At 38.6% G+C, this 24283-nt stretch overlaps 1 protein-coding gene across 1 annotated transcript in view; it reads left to right on the top strand.

The window, feature by feature from the left end:
• Positions 1 to 24283, top strand: part of CLVS1 (clavesin 1) — a 193894-nt gene that overhangs the window by 77454 nt on the left and 92157 nt on the right. Inside the window, exon 3 of the mRNA XM_004602429.2 lies at positions 20777 to 20951. Within this exon, the coding sequence (XP_004602486.1) occupies positions 20777 to 20951 (175 nt within the window). The remainder of the gene's footprint in view (positions 1 to 20776; positions 20952 to 24283) is intronic.

Raw genomic sequence — 24283 nt, 5'->3', positions numbered from 1 at the left:
AAATTTCATGCAGCTAGATAAAAATGAAGGGCAATATATTCACATATATGGAATGCAGTAGCAATAGGATTGAGAAGGCTATCTTACATAATGAGATACTAACAGCAGAAAGGAGGAAAAATCTAAAATAAAAAACCTACACTCAAACCTCAAGATACTATCAAAGTAAGATAAACCCAAAATAGTCAGAAAACTAAATTAGTAAAGAACATAAATCCAGGAATTTAGAAATAAAAAACAAAGTGAAAATCAATGGGAAAAGTTGGTCAATAACAAAATCAAGAAAAACAACATATCTCTGGAAAGACTCACACACAAAAAAAATCACCAATATCCAGAATAAAATGATATAGCATCATAGATTCTGTGTGCACACACTGATGAAAAAAATAAAGGAACACTATGAATGACTTTATCCTCATAAATTTAACAGCTTAAAATGGAGCAATACTTTAAAAACCACAAATTAATAAAGCACAATAAATATGAAATAAATAATATGGAGAGTCCTATAACCATTAAAGTAATTGAATTTAAGTCATTTAGAGCTCCTGAAAAAAGAATTTTCAGGTCCAGATGGTTCTATAGAGAATTTTACCAAACTTTTAATCTCTTCCAGCAAAAGGAGGGACCATCTGTCAATTTATGAGACTACGCAATCAGTATTACTTTGACTCAAAACTAGATGGAAAGAAGAACTACAGATTAATATTTTTACAATTAAAAATCATAAAAATACCGTAAGATACTAAAGAAATTGTATACAATAATTAAACAGGATTTGATAGCATTCTCTCTCCTCTCACTCCCTTTCCTCCTCCTTTTCTCGTTTTAGTTTGTTGTATTCATTTTGGGCCACAATGGACTGTGGTTAGGGCTTAATCTGTCAATCCTGGCTCTGTCCTCAGGTATCACTCCTGGCAGCCTTGGGTGACCAGATGGATTGCCAGGGATTGAATCTTGCACTTGTCAGCCATGTGCAAGTCAAGTACTGTTCAGGGTTAGAGAAACCCTGAATAGGCATCATTCTGAATTCAGTCAGTATAAAATTTCACATTAATGAGTTAAAGATAAAATATGATAATATCAAATGACAGAAAAGGCTCTGACAAAATATATAATCATTTATTATGATTTTTAAAAATATTAATAAGTTACCAGTATGGGGAAATTATCTAATTTTAAAGAGCATCTATTGAAAACATGCAGATAACATTATAGTTGAGGGTAAAATATTGAATGTTTTTCCTCTAACATTGGAAGTACAGTAATGATGCCACTGTCTTTTATTCAACCAGATGTTCTTGCCATTATAATTTTTAAAAAATGTAAAGTCATGCAGATCTGAAAGAAAAAATAAAACTGTTTTTATTTGGAGATTACATGATGATCTTAAGTGAAAAGTTCAAGGAATTTTCAATACTCCTAGATTTAGTAAGTGATTTTTACAAATTTATGGAGTATCAACACAAAATTCAATTGTGTTTCTGCATAAGACCAATGAACAAAACAAACAAAATTATGCATTACCCAACTTATGTCAAAAAAACTAAAAGATTTCAATATATATTTTACAAAACATATATGAGACCCACAAAATGCCTACAATAAAGGGAAAGAAATCCTAAACAAAGAAAAAATCTTGATTCATGATTTGGAAAACCGAACAAAAAATGATATTAGTTTCCCCTCGGTAGACAGGTTTACTGAAGTTCCTATCAAACTTCCAGCAAGTTCTCTTTTCATAGGCATAAACCAATTAAAATGTATATGTAAGGCATTAAATGCAAAGTAGCTAAAACAATTTTGACAATTGAGAACAAAGTGTAAGCTATCACCAGTTAATTTTAAAATGAGCAACACGGTAGTATATGGAGATGCAGACATAAAGTAAGTGACAAAACCTCAAAAATGACCCATACATGGGTCAAAGCAATAGTACAGCAGGGAGAGCATTTGCCTTGCACTCGGCTGATCCGGCTTGGATCCTGGGCATCCCATATGGTTCCCCAAGCACTACCAGGAGTGATTCCTGAGTGCAGAGCCAGGAGTAACCCCTGAGCATAACTGGGTGTGACCCAAAAAGAAAAAAAATGACTCATACAAATATCTCAAATAACTGTTGACAAAAATTGTAAAAGAATTTACTGGAGACATTTTAACAAATGGTGCAGGTGTAATTGGACATCTGTCAAATTTTAAAAAATACTGAACTCAATAAAGTTTTAAAACACTAATCTCAATGAGCCTCATGTTTTTTTTTTTTACATTCCATGCCATAGCTAAATTTATTTGGAATATGCGTCACGCTAATACAGGACTCACTGCTTCTGGTTTTCATTCCTTCTCCTCAGGGAGTGTAAGGGTAAAGTGCGGTGTCCACGCCTCACTGTCCTTACCGTTTTCCTACAGTTCCTGACTTCCAACACTCTGGTACCAGCCTGTAGCATGCTGTGTGCAGTTGTGCTATCCATGAGGTTTCAGCTTTACTCATCTGTCCCCTGAAATATATTCTGGCAAAGACCCTTTTCCCAAGTGAAGCTTTGCAAAATGCCTTTTAGCAAATTATGTTCTAATAACAGACCCAGAAGATTTTTATTATTATTATTATTTTCTTAATGAATCACTGAATCACCATGAGGGTACAGATACAGATTTACATGTTTTCCTGCTTGTGTTTCAGTCATACAGTGCTCGAGTACCCATTCCTCCACCTATGACCCCAGCATCCCTCCCACCCGCCCCATCCCATCCCCCTTATCCCACCCCACCTCTGTGGCAGATCATTCCTTTTTCTTCTCTCTCTCCTTTTGGGTGTTGTGGTTTGCAATGGAGGTATTGGGTGGGAGCCTCATGTTTTGTATGAAAATCAACACAAGTTAATTATAAAGTAAATGCAATATTTAAGTGTAAAATCATGAAATTCTTAGTAAAACAGAAAAGGATTTTTAGGATCTCGGGCTAGTTAAGAGGTCTTGTCACCAAAGGCATGAATCATAAAAGAAAAAGCAATGGCAATTGAGCATCAATAAAATTAGAAGTTTTCTTTTGCAAAAGCCTATGTGAAGTAAGTGAGAAAGGAGATGCAAACTGTGAGAGAGCATTTGCAGATCATTTTTATCTAATAAATGATAAGATTAAAAAGAGTTCTCAAAATTCATCAGGGATAAAACACAGCCCAGAGAGAGTCTGGGAAATGGCTCAGTGATTCAAAGCACTTGCCCAGCAAGCAGGAGTCTCTGAGCTTGACTCCTGGTGTTGCCTTCATTCATTCAGTGTAGTCCCAGAAATTGCCACTCTCTGTGGTTCCTCAGCACTACAACAGTGGGTGTGCAGTCACAGTGACCAGGTGTATACCAACCCCCCAACTTAGTTGCCTTGAACCTTGCAGTCTGAATGTTCAGACTCTAACTCATTACAGTCTGAAAGTTGCCTGAACATTGCCTGAACATTACAGTGTACAGGTTCCCCCAATAAGCACATGTTTGAGATTCCCAGTGAATTTTTGCAAGCACAGCAGCCAGATTGTGCACAAGTAAAAATACTTAATGAGTTCAACATCCCTTGTCATACAGCAACAACAGCAGAAAGGAAAAAAGAAGAAAGGGAAAGATTACAAATCTAATCAGACAGTATGCAAAAGACATGAACAATAATTATACCCAAATAATATATAGATGGCAAATGCATACATGAAAATATGGGGCTTGCAAGTTGAGACCAGATGAACACTCTTAGAGCAACTGTCAGCGGTGAGGTGTTGTTCTCAAGTTTCAGACCCCCAATCACAGAGAGACCCAGTTCCACACAGGATAATGCAAAAACAAAGGAACTTTATTACTAGCCCGAGCCAGTGCTATCCCGAGCTAGGATCCAAGTCTCATCCAACACAGTGGAGTCTTGACAAGGACCCCGACTCCAAATCCCAAGCACAGTATATATATATATTTTTTATTTATATATTTATTTCATTGTTAAGAAGCAATTTAATACTGATCTATTTTTATCATTGGCCCTATTACAGTGGTGGTCAGCAATGAGGCAATGGCTACCAACAGTTTCTAAGGAGGGTACAGTGACCCTTCATGACCAGCCAGATCCAACTGCCCAATTCCTTATCCTGGAAAATTACTCAGCTGGGAGTTTACCAGAAACTGCAAGTCCTGCTCTGGGGAAACAGAAACCGAGGCTTAGTTGAGACTTAATGTTAGTTGTAGCCTGTCAGGGCTATCTACCGAGGAGCATGTTTTGGGGCCTCACAGAGGATTTTCAGTGAATTAAGACCAGTTGAAAGTCATCATATGAAATATTCCCTTCAGAAATATTTAACCTGAATCAAACCAAGCCTGTGGGTCTTGGCCCAGTTTAAGAAGAATAGCCTGATTGCCTAAAGAGAACATAAAGTGTAAGACATTCTACTGGGAAGGTATACAGAAATCACATGCAGAATAATTGATGTGTGGAACTTTCACCTTACATCTTATATGTACACATATATGCATTCATTCATTATATGATAGTACAACTATTAAAAATATTGGAAGTAGCTGAATCAAATGATGCTGGATAATTGGAGTATTCTATTAGGATTCTTTTTTGTTTGTTTGTTTGTTTGCTTTAACATCACTGTATCACTGTCATCCCATTGTTCGTCGATTTACTCCAGTGGGCACCAGTAATGTCCCTATTACACTTAGCCCTGAGATTTTAGCAGCCTTTCCTTACTCGTCTTTCCAACAATTGGAGGCTCTTTCAGGGTCAGAAGAGTGAAACCTATCGTTACTGTTTTTGGCATATCGAATACACCATGGGTAGCTTGCCAGGCTCTGCCACGCGAGCAGGATACTCTCGGTAGTTTGCTGGGCTCTCGGAGAGATTGTATATATTGTATATTACCTCATGCAATCACCAATGTTACTGTATTTGGGATATGAATATGCCACAGGGAGCTTACCAGGCTCCCCTGTGTGGGCAATAGACTCTCAGTAGCTTGTCAGGTTCTCCAAGAGGGAGAGCTAGTCTATTAGATGTCTTCTGGGAGCTTGGTTTTATAGTCTCTGGATTTTGGCCATTGAGGGGATTACATGGCGCCGGGAGCAGTTTCTGGGTGCAATTGCCTAGCTACTGGAAATGGGGAATCCGGGTGGAAGAGGCCCAGTCCCGATCTGGGCAGCCTTGGAGATCTCGACCCTGGGTCCCACACATCTGGGTTCCTCTGCTGGTTCCTTCATGCGTAAGGCTAGTCTGAAAGTGTGGAGAGTGGCCTTCAGCATGGCTGTGGCTGGGTTCTGGAGGTCTTCAAATGTTGAGGCTCTGCTCAGGGTGGGGAGGGAAATGCAACCCATCCTCTCTGAGGGGCCCTGGTGAAGATAGGAAGGCACGGGGGCAAGAGACTCTGTGTTGCTCTGTTCCAGGAGCTTGGTTTTATAGTCTCTATAAAAGAGAGACTTGCTTTAACATATTTTAAATAAGAGTTTACAGAAAACAAACCTGGTGGGCCCTCTGGGAATTGCATGATCTCTGAAGTCCCCTGCCACTGTGATTATTCAGACACTAGGTTCAAGTCTGTCTTAAGTTTGGCTTTGCTTAGTTTTGGGAGGGGGACAGAGGGGGGAGAAAACCAAACATTTTTAAAAGCTTACTCCAGGATCTGTGCTCAGATATTACTCTTGACAGAGCCTTGGGAATCATACAGAGTGTCAGAGATGGAACCCAAATCTGACAGTTGCAAGGAAATTGTATTATGCACAGTACTATTACTCCAGCCCCTTGAATGACGTTTATCAAAGTGGGAGTCCTTGCCTCTGGTTATTTTGTGGTAGCGAGTCTCCCTAAGAATGTGACATCATTGGGCTCAAGACTTTTAAGACATTTGAGTTAAGACTTGACCCAAGGAATCTTTAAGAGTGAACACACCAAGCAAAGGGAAAGACTGGTTTAGGCATAGCAATATGAATTATAAGGAAGAAATAGCAATCAACATAATTAATTTTATATCTTGCTCCATCTCCCATTCGTGGCAGCAGGCTTGCATTGAAATATTTTGTGAGTCTCAGTTATGAGAATATATTTGATACAGCTCAGGAATCTTATTACTACTGGGTAGCTAACTTTGGTCAATTTGTTAAGCTTGTCTGGATCTGATCTTCATTATTTAAGATAAACAAGTTGCTGATATTTGGGATTGATTTTGCTAGGTGTGCATAAAGCAGTATATTTAATATTATCACCCCAATAAATGCTGGCGTTGGGGTCAGGAAAGTGGCTCAAGTGGTATAGCACAGGTCTTGCATATGTTCAATCCCCAACATGATAGCAACAAAATGCTGACAGGATTCTCTGAGCAGTGTAAAAATTAAAATAAAATCATTTTTTCCCTCCCATATGAATTATACACACATTGTCAACCAAATAGCCTCTAGGTGAGGAGGAAGCGATCATACCTTCCTATGAGCATCCTCATGTAATCACCAAGATTCCTGATACCTCTTCATTGCATTATCTTTCTATTTAAATTGTAAATTCCTTCTGAAAGAACCAGTCTCTATCTTAATCTACTTTTCCTCCACATTTCTGCAATCAACTTAGAATATGTACACGTTTTCCTAGGGTGCAGAGAATTATGTAAGAGGGTAGGCACTATTAATGATTCTTTACTGTAGGTGAAGAACAGGGTTCCCATTCTTTCCCTTGGGAATACTTTGTATGAAACAGAACTAGGAAAATACTATGTCTTATTTAATCAAGAAAGAATTGGCAATAGCTATCAATTTATGACGCCCAGAACTAAAGAAGGATAAAAGTTATGAAAACTCTATAAAGCCTGAACATTTCAATGTCTTTCTCTCTGGAAATTAAACTCCTGATCATCTACGTAGTCCTTTACAAGCTCTGAGGATTATTTTCTGTAAAAGTAAGAATCAAAAATTCCTGTAGCATAACTCCAAGCCCTAAAATGTTATATTTAGCATTTGTATGTATACTTAAAATATATATCATGTTTATATATGTATCTAAAATACACTTTCTAAATTCTATCCTGCTGTTATGAGTAAGATATTTTGGACCTATATAGAGGATAAATGCATGTTAATGTTTTACACTATCTCCTGCAGAGTAGCTACAGTTAAGTGGCAACAATAAATAATAACCACCAGTTCTAGTTGCTTAGCAAAATGTTAAGTGATAATCTGTGATGTAATTAAGCAAAGGAAAGCAATGTTGTCTTTACCCACTTCATAAAATAATTCCCCAGATAGGCGTCAGAGCTTCATTGGGTAAAGTTACCTTGTAGAGCAAAATTAGCCCTTCAAGTATACTATACTTATAAAAAATGTCAACCATTTCTTTGATGGCTTTTTTGTTGTGCTAAATAAGCTATGTTGAGCTTATGTTTAGTTTATGTTTAGCTTATAAGCCTTATGTTTGGCTTCTGTTCAGTCTTTATGTTTAGTCTTCACTTTTATTCTTTATTTTTTATTCTGTGGGCCACACCAGCAGAACTCATGAGCTATTCACCTGGCTGTGCTCAGGAGTAACCCCTAGGGTGTCGTGGATTGAACTAGACTGCCTATATGCAAAACAAGTGCCTTAAGTTTTGAATGTCCTCTCCCCAGCTCCCAGTTTTGCTTAGTCTTCTTTTTAGCTTACCAAGTGCTATCTTTTCTGATTGCTAAAATTTAGTGGAGTGACATGATCCTTGTGCTGATTGCAGGTAACTACAGGTGAAAGTAGAGAAAATCTCAGTAATTAGAATCCCCACCCATTGATTTCTGGCGTAAGTGCACAGAGAAGATGTTCTGATTCTTGAGTCTTCAGAAAGCATCACATTTGGCTTGGTTTGAGGTCCAGTGGTTGTTTGTGGGCCCTCTTCTAGGAGAATTCTAGAAATCCCTGATTTCATTATGACATGTCTGCTCCTAACAATCAACTATTATAGGCTCAGCACTCTAAGCTCCAAAAATCTCCTTAAAATCCTCGAAGGGGATTTTTTTTTCTATTCAAGTTAAGCGTATGTTCAGTTTTGGAAGCAGTGTAGGTGGGAATAGCAAATGGATCCCCAAATCCCACTTCACCCCAGGGCTATGAGAATCTGTTTATTCACTGTTCAGAAGGTTGATCAAACTGGTTGTCACAATTGTGATTCATGAGTCATCACTAAGATCATAGGAGTTTGTCAAGACCAAAAATTCTTCACAGTAGGATTGCCTTTACTTGTGCCAGCACTTGGAAACTGTGTTGGCAGTAGTCAGGGGCTTTGAGTCTGATAGCTGAAAGGCTAAAGCAACTTTATATCTTATCTCCAAGAATCCAATAACCTTGAGGTGTCTTAAAGACGAAATAGAGGAAGGCAGATAACCAAGAAGAAGAATGCTTACCTGGAAACCAGCCAACAAGGTGTATTTCTGTCAGGGTAGATAATATAGCTATCCTGAATATACTACCCATGAAAATAAAACTCTTCTTTCCATTACATGATTTCCTGTGGCTCTCTCCCTTAAATCTTTTATGAATTTTATTGCTTGATGCTGGATGCTGTTTAAGTTGCTGGTGATTAAGAAGGATAGGATTTTTAAAAAGAATAAGCAAATTATTAAAACTCAGATTGGAGGTCTTCTAAATGACATCAATCTCTATTAAATCTTCTGATGCATATTACATGCATTTATGACTAAGATTCCTAGCTGTAAGCTATGAATTTTAGAGCTTTGGTAGATTTTTTCACTTTAAGATTTAGTTATCTTTTTATTTTATTTAATTTATGGAGTTTTTGCTGAAGGTATACAATTTCTAACTTAATTCAAATTATGAGGTCTCATTTATATTTCCACTCCAAGACAGGTGTGCTTTCCAAAAAAACGTGACATCTATTGAGTTGCATTACTAATGATCTACATAATTCAAGTTGTCTTGCATACTACTTTCAATTTTAGATTTCCTAAAAGGACTTCTTGATTGCAAGACTGATTACAGCATATGACCCAGAAGTAGGACACTTAGGAGGGTAAAATGATTCAAAGCAATGCCACATGAAGGGATAGATGTCTTTCCCAAATGCCTTCTCTTATTATCTAATGTCTTATCATAAAGGTTTATGGGGCCAGAGAGGAATAGGAGAAAGAATATTCCATCTCAAAGAGTGAATAACTGATTGTCATGAACCTGTGTAGTTAAATTCCACCAAAAATAGGAGCAATGTTACCATCTACACTGACTCACTTAAGTCAGAAAAGAGTTTGCTGGTTCGGTCAATATAACTCTTGGTGACTAGCAGTCACTGCTTATATACATCAGGAGATTTTCCCCTCATTTCTACTATTCTGAAGTCTCTCAACCAAGGAAATTACTAGAACACACAAATTAAATCAATTTTTGAGTTATTTGGTAGTAGATAAAATGCTCATAGCTCACTTGCTTTGTGTTTTTTAAAAAACTCTTTTACATCTCCCTATAGTTTCTTTCCTAATCCCCATCTCGATAGCAGAGCAAATTAAACTCCTTTATTATTTGTTTTTCAGGTGTTTTAAAAGAGATGTTTGGGGATTAGTTTTATCTCAATGTACTGAAAGTCTCTTAGTATACCAGTCTTACTATATGTAAAAATATATCTAACACTTATTACTAATGGTTTTAGATGTTCTTTTCCTGTTTACATTTTATTTGGGGGGTGCCACACCCAGTGGTATTTAGAGCTTTTTCTTGGTTTTGCTCTCAAGGATCACTTCTGGCAGAGCTCTGGGGACCATATAGGGGACTAGGGATCAAGCCAAGTCAACTGCATCCAAAGCACTACCCACTACGCTATCTTGCTAGCCCCTATGTTCTTTTGCTATCATAACATCTTCGTTTACATCCACACTGATCTTACGTAAGTGTAGGCAGGGACTTTACTAAGTCACTATCAAGTCTAAAATCCAGGTTTTCCTCCAACTTTGTATCCATGGTGCTCAATGGCGCATTCCATAAATATGAGCCATGATGGAAAAAACTGATCACATTTATCACTCGTCACTTGTCTTCCTATTGATCTTTGAGTTGCTCGAGCGGTCACCAGTAACATCTCCATTTGTCCCTGTCACGTGCTAGTGTAGCCCAATGATATCTGCTCGCTCCAGGAACAGGAAGAGCCTCAAACCGTTCATTCAGGGCTTTGACGAAGAAGTCTGACCATCTCGTTGGGGGGCGGCCATGCAGTCTTTTGATGTCCCGTGGATCCTTTGTCCTCTTAACCACTTCTTTGATGCTATTGAAGGCTTTTCACTCTGCTCTCTTCCTCCTGCGCAGTTCTGGGACCAAGTCGTTCCTCATGTTGAGTTCTCGACCCAGGTACTTATAGCTGCTGCATTCAGAGATGTTCGTTCCATTGAGAGCAAATGGAGCATCAGGGACTAATTTTTTTTTTCATAAGCATCGTCTTGTTGAGATTTAGCTGCAATCTGACCTTTCCACACTTGTGGTCGAAGTCAGCCAGCATTTGTGCCATTTGGCTAATGTTTGGCGTTATGAGAACGATGTCATCAGCGAAGCAGAGGTGGTGTAGTTGCTGACTGTCTATCTTCACTCCCATTCCTTCCCATTGCAGTCGTCGCATGATGTTCTCGAGGGTGGCACTGAAGAGTTTTGGTGAAATGGTATAACCCTGCCAAACCCCTCTCTTTACATCAATGATCACCTCCTTGTAGAATGGTGAGATCCTGGTGGTGAATCCTAAATACAGCTCTCGGATCACATACTTTGTATTTGATCACATACTTCTGGCATAATAATCCTTGGCAACAAGAAAAATAGATATTAACATGGAGAGAAAATTACCAATTTGTGCTCAGAGAGTTGTTATTGTATCTTTTCAGTATTTTGGAGCTTCCAATTGGTCCATTTGGTGTGTCTTCCTTCGTTTACAATAATAATTTGCTAAACCTTATCTATGTGGGGGTTCCAGTAATTGCCTGGTGTTCAAAGACAAATGCAACACATTCTCAACCTTAACACAGCACATAGTCTAGGCTGTAGCAGCAAGCTGTCAATTTTTATGAAGAGCGTAGGAAACATCCCCTGTAGGAAGGTCATCTGCTCTTGGTGATATTTTATTACTTGAGTGGCAAGGATACAGACATCACACATTTGTGCACCTCTAGCCACCCCCTTTTTTTTAGCCAAACTCCAAATATATTATTTCCACTCCTGTGTAATTTTTCATAAATCATGTCTAGCCACCCCTTTGATAGCCCTGAAGTCAAGCCATATTAATAACATCATTAACTTCTGCTCCCCTGGGTGCTGATTCTTATTGTGTAAGAACAAGACACCGTCCTACCACCTCTGATTCTCTTTCAATCTAACAGACTTTCTCTTGTCCACATTGGTACGACTGTTCTCCTTGTCTCGATTCCTATGTTTAATCTTTAAGTCCTGGTTACTGTCCTCCTAGTTCTTCTCAAGTCTAGAATTTGTATTTAGCTCTCACCTAATGTACTGAAATTGCTTCGCCCTAGTTAAATGGTAAGGCTCCTGACTGCCATTCACAGAGTCCCAGTTGACAGTCTAAATCTGATGCTTAATGCCATTGATTCCTTCCTCTGCTTAAACAATTGTGCCTAAGAAAATAAGATGAAGTCTCATTGTAATTTTCTTTTTTTTTAATTTAAATTTTATTGAATCACCATGTGGAGGGTTACAAAGTTCTCAGGATTATGTCAGTTATACAGTACTCAAACACCCTTCCCTTCACCCGTGCCCATATTCCATCACCAACCACCCCATTATACCTCCCGCCCCCTCCCGCCCCCCCAGTCCCCGCCCTTGTAAGTGATAAGTTTCACTTCGTTTACGCTTTATCTTGGTTACAGTCCATGTTTCAACACATAATTCACTATTGTTGCTAGGGTTTCCCCCCAAAAAAGAGAAGACAGTCCCACTGTCAAGGAAGCATTTGATGGCTCTCCATTGCTGAGAATGTAGAGATATTAAGTCCCACTGTTTGTTACATAACTTTTCTATTTTTTTCCCCCCTCGTCCCACGCCACCGAGATCATGCCTGTTTAGTAATCACCACGCTGCCTGACAAAGGGAAAACAAACCAAAAGAGATGGTTGTTTCTCGTCATCAGCCGGCGTGGGGCTCTGGCTTAGTTGATAGTCTGGTAGAATGTCTGCAAGCAGTTTCTGAAACCAAAAGTAATACGCTGGTATTGGCCCCGGCTCAAGATTCCACCAGCGTCCCGCTGTTCCAAGTACATAATAATTTATTCCCTTGTATCCGATTCCCACGCCACCAGGTCCGTGTCAGCTTAATGGACATCATACTATGGTTAACGCCACGCCGCGTTTCTTCCCAAGAAAGAAGGATATTTCTTCTCAGCCGGCGTGGGGATATGGCTTAGTTCAGTCTATAGAGATGGCTACCACTTTGGTGGCCTTCAATATTTCAGCAAAAAACTTACTATTCTTGTTAGGATTTCCCACCAGAGTCCGACCCGTTAAAAGGGAACCATTTCATATTGGTGATGATTAAATGACAATAGGTTGCGCGGCCATGGCAGCAGCCTCGTGGCTTTGAATTTCTGTATAAAGTCCAGGGAAAGTACAGCCAGAAATTACACGTCGCTACAAACTTTAACCCTATTATGGTCCCCCCAAAGTCCAACCGGTTACAAAGGAACCATTTCATATTGCTGATGATTAGAAGACATTAGGCTGCCACGGCCGCGCGGTTTTGGGTTTCTATATAAAGTCCAGGGAAAATTCTGCCTAAAATTCTATCGCTACAATCTTTTACCCTTTAACAAAAAACTTAGTACTATTGTTTGGAGTTTCCCCCCACGTTAAGCCCTGCCAAAAAGGAACATTTACACGTTGCTGTATATGTTTGGGATTTCTATATGAAGTCCAAGGAAAATTCTTTTGGTAATTGCATCACTCGCTGGCAGCGCCTGGGCCAGAAGCTCCCAGCACACAGTTTGGAGGCATTTTGGGGGCGCCGCTCGTGTCCAAAGTGGTTCAGTTGCCTCCGGGGTTGATCTCGTGCGGGGCTGCAAAGGAGCGTCCCCACATGGCTCTGTGCTTAAATGTAGGCCGGCACAGGGCGGATCCGGAAGTCCCGCCCATCGGCTATCCCGGGCTTCCTGTAGAGTCTAAAAACCGGCTATAGCCTCGCTGCGTTCAAAAAGAAAGAGTTGAGAGAGAAAAGACCATACCCTGCCGGCAGCGCCTGGGCCAGAACCTCTCAGCACACAGTTTGGAGGCATTTTGGGGGCGCCGCTCGTGTCCAAAGTGGTTCAGTTGCCTCCGGGGTCGATCTCGCGCGGGGCCGCAAAGGGTCATTGTAATTTTCACCCCATCTTGCTTTGTTTAATTTGAAAGAAGAAAAGTTTACTGGCAAGTAAAAGAGAAATAAAAAGGAAAATAAGTGGGGAGGAATTTAGTATTGGACTAAGTTAAAAGGGAGTCTTGTATGTGCCTCTTTAAGGCTCCTTGACAAGTATTTACAAAAGATATCAGAAAAGCACAAGGATGTATAGCTGGTCTAAATCTCTCCAAGCATTATCTTAGTTTCCTTGTCAGCCTAGGTCTCATCTTATCTTGATGTTTCTTTTTAGTCACTTTGAGGCACAGGTTAACTTAGCCTTACGTTTAATGCAAAGTCTTTACATTCCCCATATGTTTTGTCCTGCATGGCTCATGCTGCATGTCCTGAGTGGATCATGTTGCTATTCTTTTGTAGATCCAGTATCCAAACCTTTCCATTCTTCACAACCTAACTGAAGATGCTCCTCCTACCATAATATATATATGGATACATATACACATATACGTGTATATATATTGTTTGAGTGGGCGCCAATAACATCTCCATTGTGAGACTTGTTGTTACCTTTTTTTAGCATATCGAATGCAGTGATGATACAGTATATATATTGGACTGGAGTGATAGTACAGCAGGTAGGGCATTTGGCTTGCATGTGGCCGACCTAGGTTGATTCCTCCGTCCCTCTTGGAGAGCCTGGTAAACTACCAGAGTATCCCGCCCACACAGCAGAGCCTGGCAAGCTCCCTGTGGCATATTCGATATGCCAAAAACAGTAACAAGAAGTCTCAGAATGGAGATGTTACTGGTGCCCACTCGAGCAAATCAATGGACAATGAGATGACAGTGCTACAGTGCCACAGTATAAATATATATATGCATATATATTATGTGTATCACACATATATACGTACACTTGCATATACTTATATATGGATGGTAGGATTTTAGGGAACATGTATATATATATATATGTGTGTGTGTATATATAATGTATTTCCTCATAATTCCCAAGCACTTTGCAATCTTCTATTACCTGATAATATATTTCTTTTCTTAATAATAACTGCCCTGACTACTGGCCCCTTCTAGGAATTCCTATAAACAGCTACTTTTTATGATTATCTTTACATTATATTACTTTAACAATAAAGGAGGTTATTACAATAATCCTCATTCTACAGATAAGAAAACCAAGAAGCAGTAAGGAATAATGAAACCATGAAGTTCACTGAAACTGGAAGATACTGTGTTAGAGGAAGTAAGCCAGATGAAGAAGTATAAACACAGAATATCACTTATATGTGGTATTTAGAATAACTGGGTGAAGGAATGCAATGGTTTAAAGGGTAGAATGACTAGATCATCCTTTGCTCCAAAGTATAGGGAGGGGAAGGAAAGAAATTGAGTGGAAAGAAGGTGGAGAAAAGATAAATGAAAAACAACAGTGGCCAGAGGTCAAGGGGATTCAGGTACACTAGTGGTTTTAAGGAATTATAGAGCTAAATATCTGAACTACCGTGTCAACAAAATTGAAATCATTGAAACCCAAACTTTAAGAACCAGACTTAAAAATGTGCCTGTCAAGATGGCAGACTGGGGCTGGGGTTGTGGGGGATGGGGTGGGAGGGGAGAGATGGAGGGGGAGCTTGGGAACATTGGAGGAGGAAAGTTGATACTGGTGGTGGGATCTGTGCTAGAACATTGTATATCTAAAAATCAACTATGAATAACTTTGTAAACCACAGTGCTTTAATAAAATGAAATTTTAAAAACTAGGAAGCAGTGTGTTTTAATAGAAAACAAAGAGATCAAATAGATCAAAGAGATCAGAAAAGTGGAAAATATTCATTTATATATCTTGACAAAGTAAAATTTTGTTAAGTCTTTTGTTAAATTTTGTTAAATATTTGACTAAATGCTTTATGATTCCTTATACAGCTCCAGTTACTTCAGAATATTTAAAATAAGACATTGATGGAGTCCTAGAGATAATACAGTGGGTAGTGTGCTTGCCTTGTATGCAGCTGACCTGATTTTAATCCTGGCACCTGGTTCTCTAAACTGCAACAGGAGTTATCACTGAGCACAGGGCCAGGAGTAACCCTGAGTACTGCAAGGTGGCCAAATACCCCCTCCCATAAAAAAATTAAAGAAAACATTGAATGATAAAAAGTTGCATTAACTGAGAGAACAGATGTATTTGATGTTAATTTTTACACTTTCAGCTTTTGAGAAAATTTAGAAGCACTTGGTCAAATGTGATCACTGTATCACTGTTACTATCACCCCATTGATCTTGGATTTGCTCGAGAGGGTGCCAGTAACATCTCCATTTGTCCTAGCCCTGAAATTTTATCAGCCTGTCTTTACTCATTCTTCCCAACGGTGCTGCATTGGAGGCTCTTTCAGGGTAACGGGAATGAAACCCATCATTGTTACTGTATTTGGCATATCTAATGCTCCACAGGGAGCTTGCCAGACTCTGCCAAGCGGGTGGAATGTTCTAGGTACATTGCCAGGTTCTCTGAGATGGAGAATGAGGCATAAGAGGTTCTGACTAGGCTATATGCCACGGCGCACTTCTGGGAGCTTTGTTTTATAGTCTCTGGATCTTGGCCATCGATGGGATTACATGGCGCTGGTGTGCAGTTTGTGAGTGTAGCTGCCAAGCTGCTGGAAAATGGGGGATCTGGGAGGAGGAGGCCCAGTCCTGATCCGAGCAGGCTTGGAGATTCCAGCCCCGGGTTCGGCACACCTGGGTTCCTCTGCTGGTTCCTTCATGTGTGAGGCTCATCTGAAAGTGTGGAGAGTGGCCTTGAGCATGGCTGTAGCTGGGTTCCGGAAGTCTTCAGCTGCTGGGGCTCTGCTTGCGTGGGGAGAGAAACTCAACCCGCCCCCCTCCGAGGGGCCCTGGTGAAGACAGCCAGGAGCAAGGGCAAGAAACTCTGCGTCACTCTCTGTGTTAAGATATTGATCTTAATCGCTCTTATTTATTTTTTTATTTTATTCTTTTATTGAATCACCATTTGGAAAGTTACAAAGCTTTCAGGTTTAAGTCTCAGTTATACAATGCTCGAACACCCATCCCTTCACCAGTGCACATATTCCACCACCAAGAATCACAGTATACCTCCCACCTTCCCCCCACTTCCCCAGCCCCCCCACCCCGCATGTGTAACTGGTAAATTTCACTTTACTTTCACTTTACTTTGTTAATCGCTCTTATTTATTCAAATCATCTCTTAATTTAAAACAAAACACTGAATAAAAATAATACACATTATGCACATACTTTATTGATACTTTGTTCACCATGAAAATACAAAGATCCCGGAAATACTGTAATTTGAAAGTTTTTGTTTCAATATCATGTTGAATGGTATGAATGTTGAATGAAAGTATGAATAAGTTGTATTCTTATAGCTATATACGGAGATGGATATAACTGTCAGAATTAGTCTAGTGAAGCATAATCTCATATGTTCATGCTTTACCGAGTGAGCAAACATTCTCTTCATCATGTTCTTCAGATTTCACTTTTACTAGTTGAAAATCAGAAACCTGATCTTAGACAACTATAGTCCCAATAAGTAAATGGTTGGGTTGCAGTGAGTTGGGGGTCAAAGATGACTGTTCCATATTCTTTATATATATTGTTGTCATATGTGATAGAGACAGATAAATTTATGGCACGTCTGTTCTTTTCAAATAATATTTACAACTTTTAATTGAAGTTATATGACAAACTAAATTTTAAAAATTTAAAACAAGTGACATACTATAGTTTACCCTTAAAATCCCACATATAAAATCCCACACATATGTTAGAGGATGTTTGAGTAGTTCTTTTATCTAATAATGAGACATTTTGGAACAGATATTCTCATTTTCAACCTATGATAGAGAGAAAAATATAGCAAGTATTTCTTTTCCTTCTTTTTTCCATTTTTCTTTCTCTTCCTTCCATTCTCCCTGTTCTGTCCTTTCTTTTTCTTCCTTCCTTTTTTCTCTTGAGAATATAAACCATATGAAATCACACAAAGAAAGTCAATCAATGGTGGAAAATGGGCACTGGTGGAGGGATGGATACTTGATCATTGTATGAATGAAACGCAAGCATGCAAGTTTGTAAGTCTGTAACTGGACCTCACAGTGATTCATTAATAAATAACATTTTTTAAAAAATGAGGACAAATCTATAAAATATTAAAGATGAACCCAAACTTACACAAGAGACTTGAGAGACAGTATACAGTCTCTGCAGTGGTTTCTAGCCCTAACATTTCTAACAATGAGTAAACTCTCCCCACATTTCCTAATGTTAATCTGTGACAATTATTTTTAAGTGTCAGCTTGATTATTTATGGTACCCAGTATATTTGAGCAAACATTAAAAAAAAGAAAATCAATTCTCTGAGTTACCACCCTACAGAGTAAGGTAATTATCTAATTTAATTTTCTAATCAAGATTCAGAAGAGTAAATTTAAGATTAAATTTTGCAAATATTAATTTTGTTATAGCAAAGATACTCATTTTTGTTAACATCTTTCTGACATATAATGTTTCATAAATACACACACAAATTTCAGAAACCTTTTCTTGATGACCACATTGAGAAATATGGATTTATTTGCTAAAAAGTAGTACAATGCCCACAATGATTTCCCAAAAACAAAAACCATTTATTATTACTCATATATCTGGAGAGAAATAGGAGTTTATTTAGATTGAGTTAAGCTGGATGGTTTTGCTTCTTGCGAATAATTGCTAGTTCTTTAGGAAGTCATGTATTTCTCATCCTCTTCAGACCAACAGATTAGCTGTGGCATGTTCTTACCACGATAATGGCAGAAGGCAATGGAACAAGTAACAAAATTTGAGATTTTTAAGAGCTAGGTTCAGAATTGGCACACTGTCATTTCTGTCACATGTGATAAGTTAAAGGAAGTCACAGGTGTTGGAGTTATTCTGTGGATGCCTAGATAAGTGAAGAACTGGGGTCAGTAATCTGGTATTGCAATCTATTATATCCTTATTTCTTGAAATAACTTTTATCTCTCCTTCTAAATACAATTTATTCCCTTAACTTTTCTTCTTTTAATGTCAACATTGTATGTAGGCTTTAAGATTTAACCTTTCAGCCCTGATTCTTCTCCATGTGGAAGATTCTTCTAAGAAAACTTTTCCAGAATCAGACTCTCTAATTTCCTAATGGTCATTCCAGTTTACCATTGGGCACTTTCATATTTCCATTTTGGATTGCTTAAGCTAATGATCATGCTGCCATGATACATTCATCAATTCAATATTTTTTCTGATTACGAAGCTATTTATTGGAAAGTATTTGGGTCTTTAGATAATGTTTTAATATAAATTCAAAACCAAAACCAAGCACAAGATAAAATGAGTCATAAATTAATAGGTATTTCAAATCTCTAAAAATTACAAAATAATATGATATATATGAAATAAAATGTTCTTTTCTGTGAGAGCATTCTTATGAGAAAAGTCTAAAGTTACTAATAATTTTTTTTGAAATTAGAGATTTTACTGGATGTCATGCTTATTACATTTAGGTAATTTATGGTGGTTACATAATGGAAAGTGAGGCTTTTATTTATGTCAAATGGTGGATTTAAGAGAGGAAAATTTAGGAAAAAGTTATTAGTAAGAGAAATTGCATAAAACATATGGGCTATATATCTTCATATTCCACTTGTACTGGCTTACTTTTTTTTCTATATTACCTATCAAAATCCTACTCATTCTTCAAGAGCTACCCTGGGTTTTCATCCATCCATAAACTGACTGCTCAAATTGTATTGATCCCTTTAACTTGTATTGCTAATCTCCAATCATACTTCAACTAAATAAGAACTCTTTGACAATAAATGTAGGCATATTGTTTTATAATTTTATAGTTTTAAGTATGAAGCACAATACTGAGTTTACAGCAGATATTGAGAGAAATATTGATTGATTTCTTGTTAAAAAATGTATTTCCTGTGCTTAATCTGAATTCATTCAAGTAGGCTGAGATTTTAAGCAGATTGAAATATTCAAAAATCTATTTTTCACTACATTGATTTCTTATTTCAGGTGATAGTATCTGATTTTAATGATAACTTGAAGGAAGCAATAAGTTTTATTATCCCTTGCCAACCACGTTTATATTTTTGTACATATATCTACTTAGAAATCCCCTGCGATCTCTGAATTATTTCTTAGAAATTAGGATAGGAGAATTACTAGGATGAATACGCCATCATTTTTCATGTCTGAAAATTATTTAAAACAAAAATCCACTGGAAAATGAGAATATGTGGTGTGGAAGAACACATACTACCCAAGAGATCTGTGGCTATAGTTTCTATTCAGCTCTGCCTGTTGTCATAGTTACTCATGTACTCAAAATGATTTCCTTCCTGAATCACTCCATAAACCCTCAATGAAAATAAGCTATTCTTCCTGCTTTATTTTCTCTGTCCATGAGTTGGAGCTGAAAAATAGCATCAATTGCATGGATGTTTTTATAACGTTGGCAAGATTTTAAGCACACAAAAGGAATAAGAGGTTGAATCTAAATAAGCACCGCTGATTAAGGGCTCATCTCATTTGTTCAGCATTGACGCATTGAGTAGTAGGAACAGGTTTCCTCCCTTGCCTGCAAGTTGAGTGTTCCAGCGAAGCCTTGGTCAGTTGGTAGCATAAAGCAAAGAAGCCATGGCTGTTAATTTATGTGGAAACATCTTTGCACATTCCCAGATCCCCCAACTAAGGCACCAAATCATAACAGCTTAAACCTAAAATAGTGCTCACACAGTAAAAGCAGGGTTATAAAATAAATCCTTAGCCTCTAGAAAATAGTTTTGGGAAGGAATTGGAAAAAAAAAAACACTCATTCTGCCATCAGTGCCACACGACTGCCAGAATGGCTGTCACAAAGCACAAGCTGAACCTGCTTGTGCTCTTTCCCTTTGGGTGTGAAAGTGAACATTCTCTTAGGATGTCTTCTGGTTCAAAAACACTAGGTACTAATGTTGATTTTTGAGAAAAGTAGGTCCTGTCATTCAAAAATTTTGGAAAGCGGGGGATACCAGTACTGAAACCACAATGATGAGTATGGCCCAATGTCTGTTCTGAAAGATATTAGGGCTCAGTGAGTGCTAGGGAGAAGGAAGAGAGGCGGTTCAGTGAAACAAAGCTGAGATTTGGAGACCTGCAGAAACACGAAGGAGAGAGACCGCAAATCAAGCTGGTTTGCTGGTGTGGTCAGAGCGAAGGGAGTTTTCCTCCTGGGAGTCTCAGAAGCATTGTTCCTATGATGTTTAGCAGACGTGTTTTTGCTTCTGGAAAGCAGTGTTCCTGTGCAAGCTGGGCTCTGGTGGCAGAAAGGAAGTCAATGTGATCACCCAGTGCTATTATCTGCTAATATTCATGCCTCACCTCTCTTTTCTACTCTGACTATAGGAACTCCTTCACAGACATCCTCCGTGCCATCCTACTGTCTTTGGAAGTCCTTATTGAAGATCCAGAGCTTCAGATCAATGGTTTTATTTTAATTATAGACTGGAGTAATTTTTCCTTCAAACAAGCTTCCAAACTGACCCCGTCGATCCTCAAACTGGCCATTGAAGGGCTGCAGGTATGTGCAATGAATGTCTGAGACTATATAGTACAATGCAATTTTTGGTATTGCCAAAAAAGTCATATTTGTCGTTTGGAATAGAAAAGGAAAATTATAAGGTTATCTGAAGATATTTTGTATTTTTACCTCAGCCTAGGATAAAAAGTTCAATTTTTAAAATTAGCCTTAATTTTCATTAATAACTCTAAATTACTGTTACCACAGGCACAAATTACCTACTGTAGCAATTATGAATAAAGCTCAGAGATGTTTAGCTTAATCCATCTGAGAGTTTACAAAAATTTAACTAGAAAACATCTGCTTTATGAGCATGTCCTGTTTAGAGGTGACGGGGGGCTCTTTAGGGTTTCTAGAAGCATCTTTCCCTCCCCCAAGTGGACCCTCTGGCTTCTCACTTCCCAGAATGCAGTGTTCCCAAGTGTTGCATTAGCATTTAGTTTGCACTGAAGAATTTTAAACATCACTTCACTGCAAACAAAGCATGCATAAAACACGACTTCCTATTTGTATGACAATATTCAGTACCTTGGGGAAAGGAGTTTAGGGTAGTTAGTCTAGAACCCCTTCTATCTTGAGGTACCAGTATTTCTATGAACGGTAACAAGCATAGGCAATATTGCTTAGCTTTCTGGTCATACATTGTTATACTGAAAAAGTAGAGGTATAGTCCAGGGAGATTCAGAAGCAGCATAGATAAGATTTACATCTTTTCTTAATTCTCTGGGAAGGTTGACTAAAGGGAGTTACCATCTCTGAACAAATGGCAATGCATGCACCTATGCAGACAGAATGATATTTGCTACTTTGATATCAAGCAGCTATGATTCATGCTTTTCAGAGTGCAAAACTAGAAAACCCATTTCAATCACCATCCTATTATTAGTAATTGGTAGGTCTGATTCTTTCTCTATGCCTTATTTATACTTGAACAGTGCACATGACCAACATGCAGTGGGCCTCTGATGTTAAATGAATAACATGTTAACTGAACGTATTTTTCATTTTATTGAAATAGTTTTCTATTTCAAATGGAGGCAAAACAGAGTAGACATTTTAGTAGAGTAGCAAGTATGCACTCTTCCGGGAATGCCACTTTATCTCTTGGGATTACATCACTCAGTGTAATGTGGGCACATTTTAAAATTTTGCTTTTACATTTCCATGTGATATGGGACATTGTGCCTTGCCTGAATCTTCTTTTCCCCATAGAGCTGTGTTTTCTGTACTTAAAGTTTCTAGATCATTTTTTCCTGATGTGGGTAATAGCACCCAGCTAAATGGGGGATGGTAGTAGCCATGGCTACAATTGGGAAACATTTTCTCTTTGTTCACTTAAGGGGCATTGATAAATTGTTGTTGTTGCTGTTTATTTTCTGAAAAAGAGCAGTAGGCTAAATTAACTTGGCAACCCATGTTCTAGCTATAATTCTTCTACTGTCTTCTCATCTCATCCTCTGAATTACCTCTTCTTTAGAGCTTTTTCTTAAATTTATTAAGCTGCAAAGTTTATTTCATGCCCTTTGATGATCTCACCATATTTCCAGGATTTACTGTCACAGTACAAGTCTGAATTTTATTCTTTTTAAAAAATTATAATTTATTACATGTATAAGTAGCTATGCTACAAAGTCTGTGTTTAAAAGTGTTTTTTTTATGAATCAGAAAGGAAAATTTCCTTTATCCAACATAGTGTTCCAATTTTCTGTTTGAAAAATATTTATGGATTGGATAGTATGTTCTTTGACATATTATGATAGATAGACTGCTATCAATTATGATTGATAGACTGCTGTGCATTACCAAGATAACATATGTGAATATGCTTTTGGGGTTTTCTTTTTTGATGGGGAACCTCCCAACTAGTGCACAGGAGGCCCAGGGGCCACTCTTGGAGACACTAAGACAGAATGGCTAGGCAGTTAATTGCTAGGGCTGGTGATGCAACACTGTTTATCCCACCCATTGGTGCTGGGAGCCAACAAAGTCACCCTGGAGGTCTTCAGGGACCGCCAAGGCCACAGTTAGATGTTCTCTTGTTCCATGTGTTACTGGGAATGGAACTTTGGTTCACATACCAGCAGGAATGTGACCTTGTGTCTGAGTTACCTCCCTGACCCCATGAATATATCTTAAAAGGGAAAACTATATATTAAGAGGCTAGACAATTTCCAGAAGAAATATTGTATAGCCATTTGGGGCGGGGAGCAAAGTGAGCCCACTTAGACCTTCACTTGTCACATACTGATATCCAAGATAAAGTCCTAAATGTCCTAATGCTCCAGATAATGAAGGACTAACATTTCTAGGGGAGAGATGGGGATTCAGGAAGCCATGGTCAGAGCAAAGCAAAGGTCCACCCTCCCAACATCCCCCCAAGCCACAGCCTATGTGTCCCTTTACCCCTCTTTCCTTTCATAAAGTGAGGGAAACTCTTTTGACTGTGGAAAAGCACTGTGACTTCCTGGGTCTAGACCTAGATGTGGTTTTCCAGTAAACACTATCTGAAATAGGAAGACTGAGAAGCCCTTTAAAACATCGGTACTTACTGCCATCAGAAGGAAGTCAGTGTTCCAGGGCAAGCTGAACCTGGACTTGGCTCCTCCATCAAGGTTAACACTTCCTGTACCCCATCAAAAAAGCTTGTTGCCTTGGCAACTGTGAAGTAGTCCCTGGGCCACTGCACATAGATCTGCTTTTGCCCCACAATAGGCAATCAGCTCTGGCCTGTCATTGTCAACATCTCAGTCCAGATTGTCTTCTCTCAGACTTTGGAGACATTGAAAGCACCATCCAGGGACACACATTGACTCTATCAGTGACTCCCTATTTTTCTGGGATTTTTTTCATTTTCAGAATGGAAATTAACCCTTCCTGTTATTTAGAGAAATCATACCCCGTCATTGATGCTAAGAAGAAATCATACTCCGTAGGTAGACTCATACACGCGGTGGCCCACACAGAACTCTTTTTAAAGTCATGACAGTTCAAGCTACCTGTGGCAATTCCGATATGCCAAAAACAATAACAACAAGTCTCACGATGGAGACGATACTGGTGCCCACACAAGCAAATTGATGATCAAAGGAGTGACAGTGACAGCAACAGTTCAAGACAATGGGTGAAGGTAGCTCATGGGAAAAGAAATGACTGCTCTTCCTTCTTTCTGTTTACCTCAGAGAGGCCTCAAAAGTTCAGTCAGAGCATAAGTGCTGGGCATGAGAAAGATCAGAGAGAATTCTTATGTTCTAGTGAAAGGAACTTGTGATCTTTGCTGTCCTGTCTTTTGGAGCATGCGTGAAAGCAACCTTCCAGAGAGAATAATCAGACCA

The sequence above is a fragment of the Sorex araneus genome, chromosome 2, assembly GCF_027595985.1.
Source record: "Sorex araneus isolate mSorAra2 chromosome 2, mSorAra2.pri, whole genome shotgun sequence".
Classification (NCBI taxonomy): domain Eukaryota; kingdom Metazoa; phylum Chordata; class Mammalia; order Eulipotyphla; family Soricidae; genus Sorex; species Sorex araneus.
This window is presented reverse-complemented; position numbering and strand designations above follow the sequence as displayed.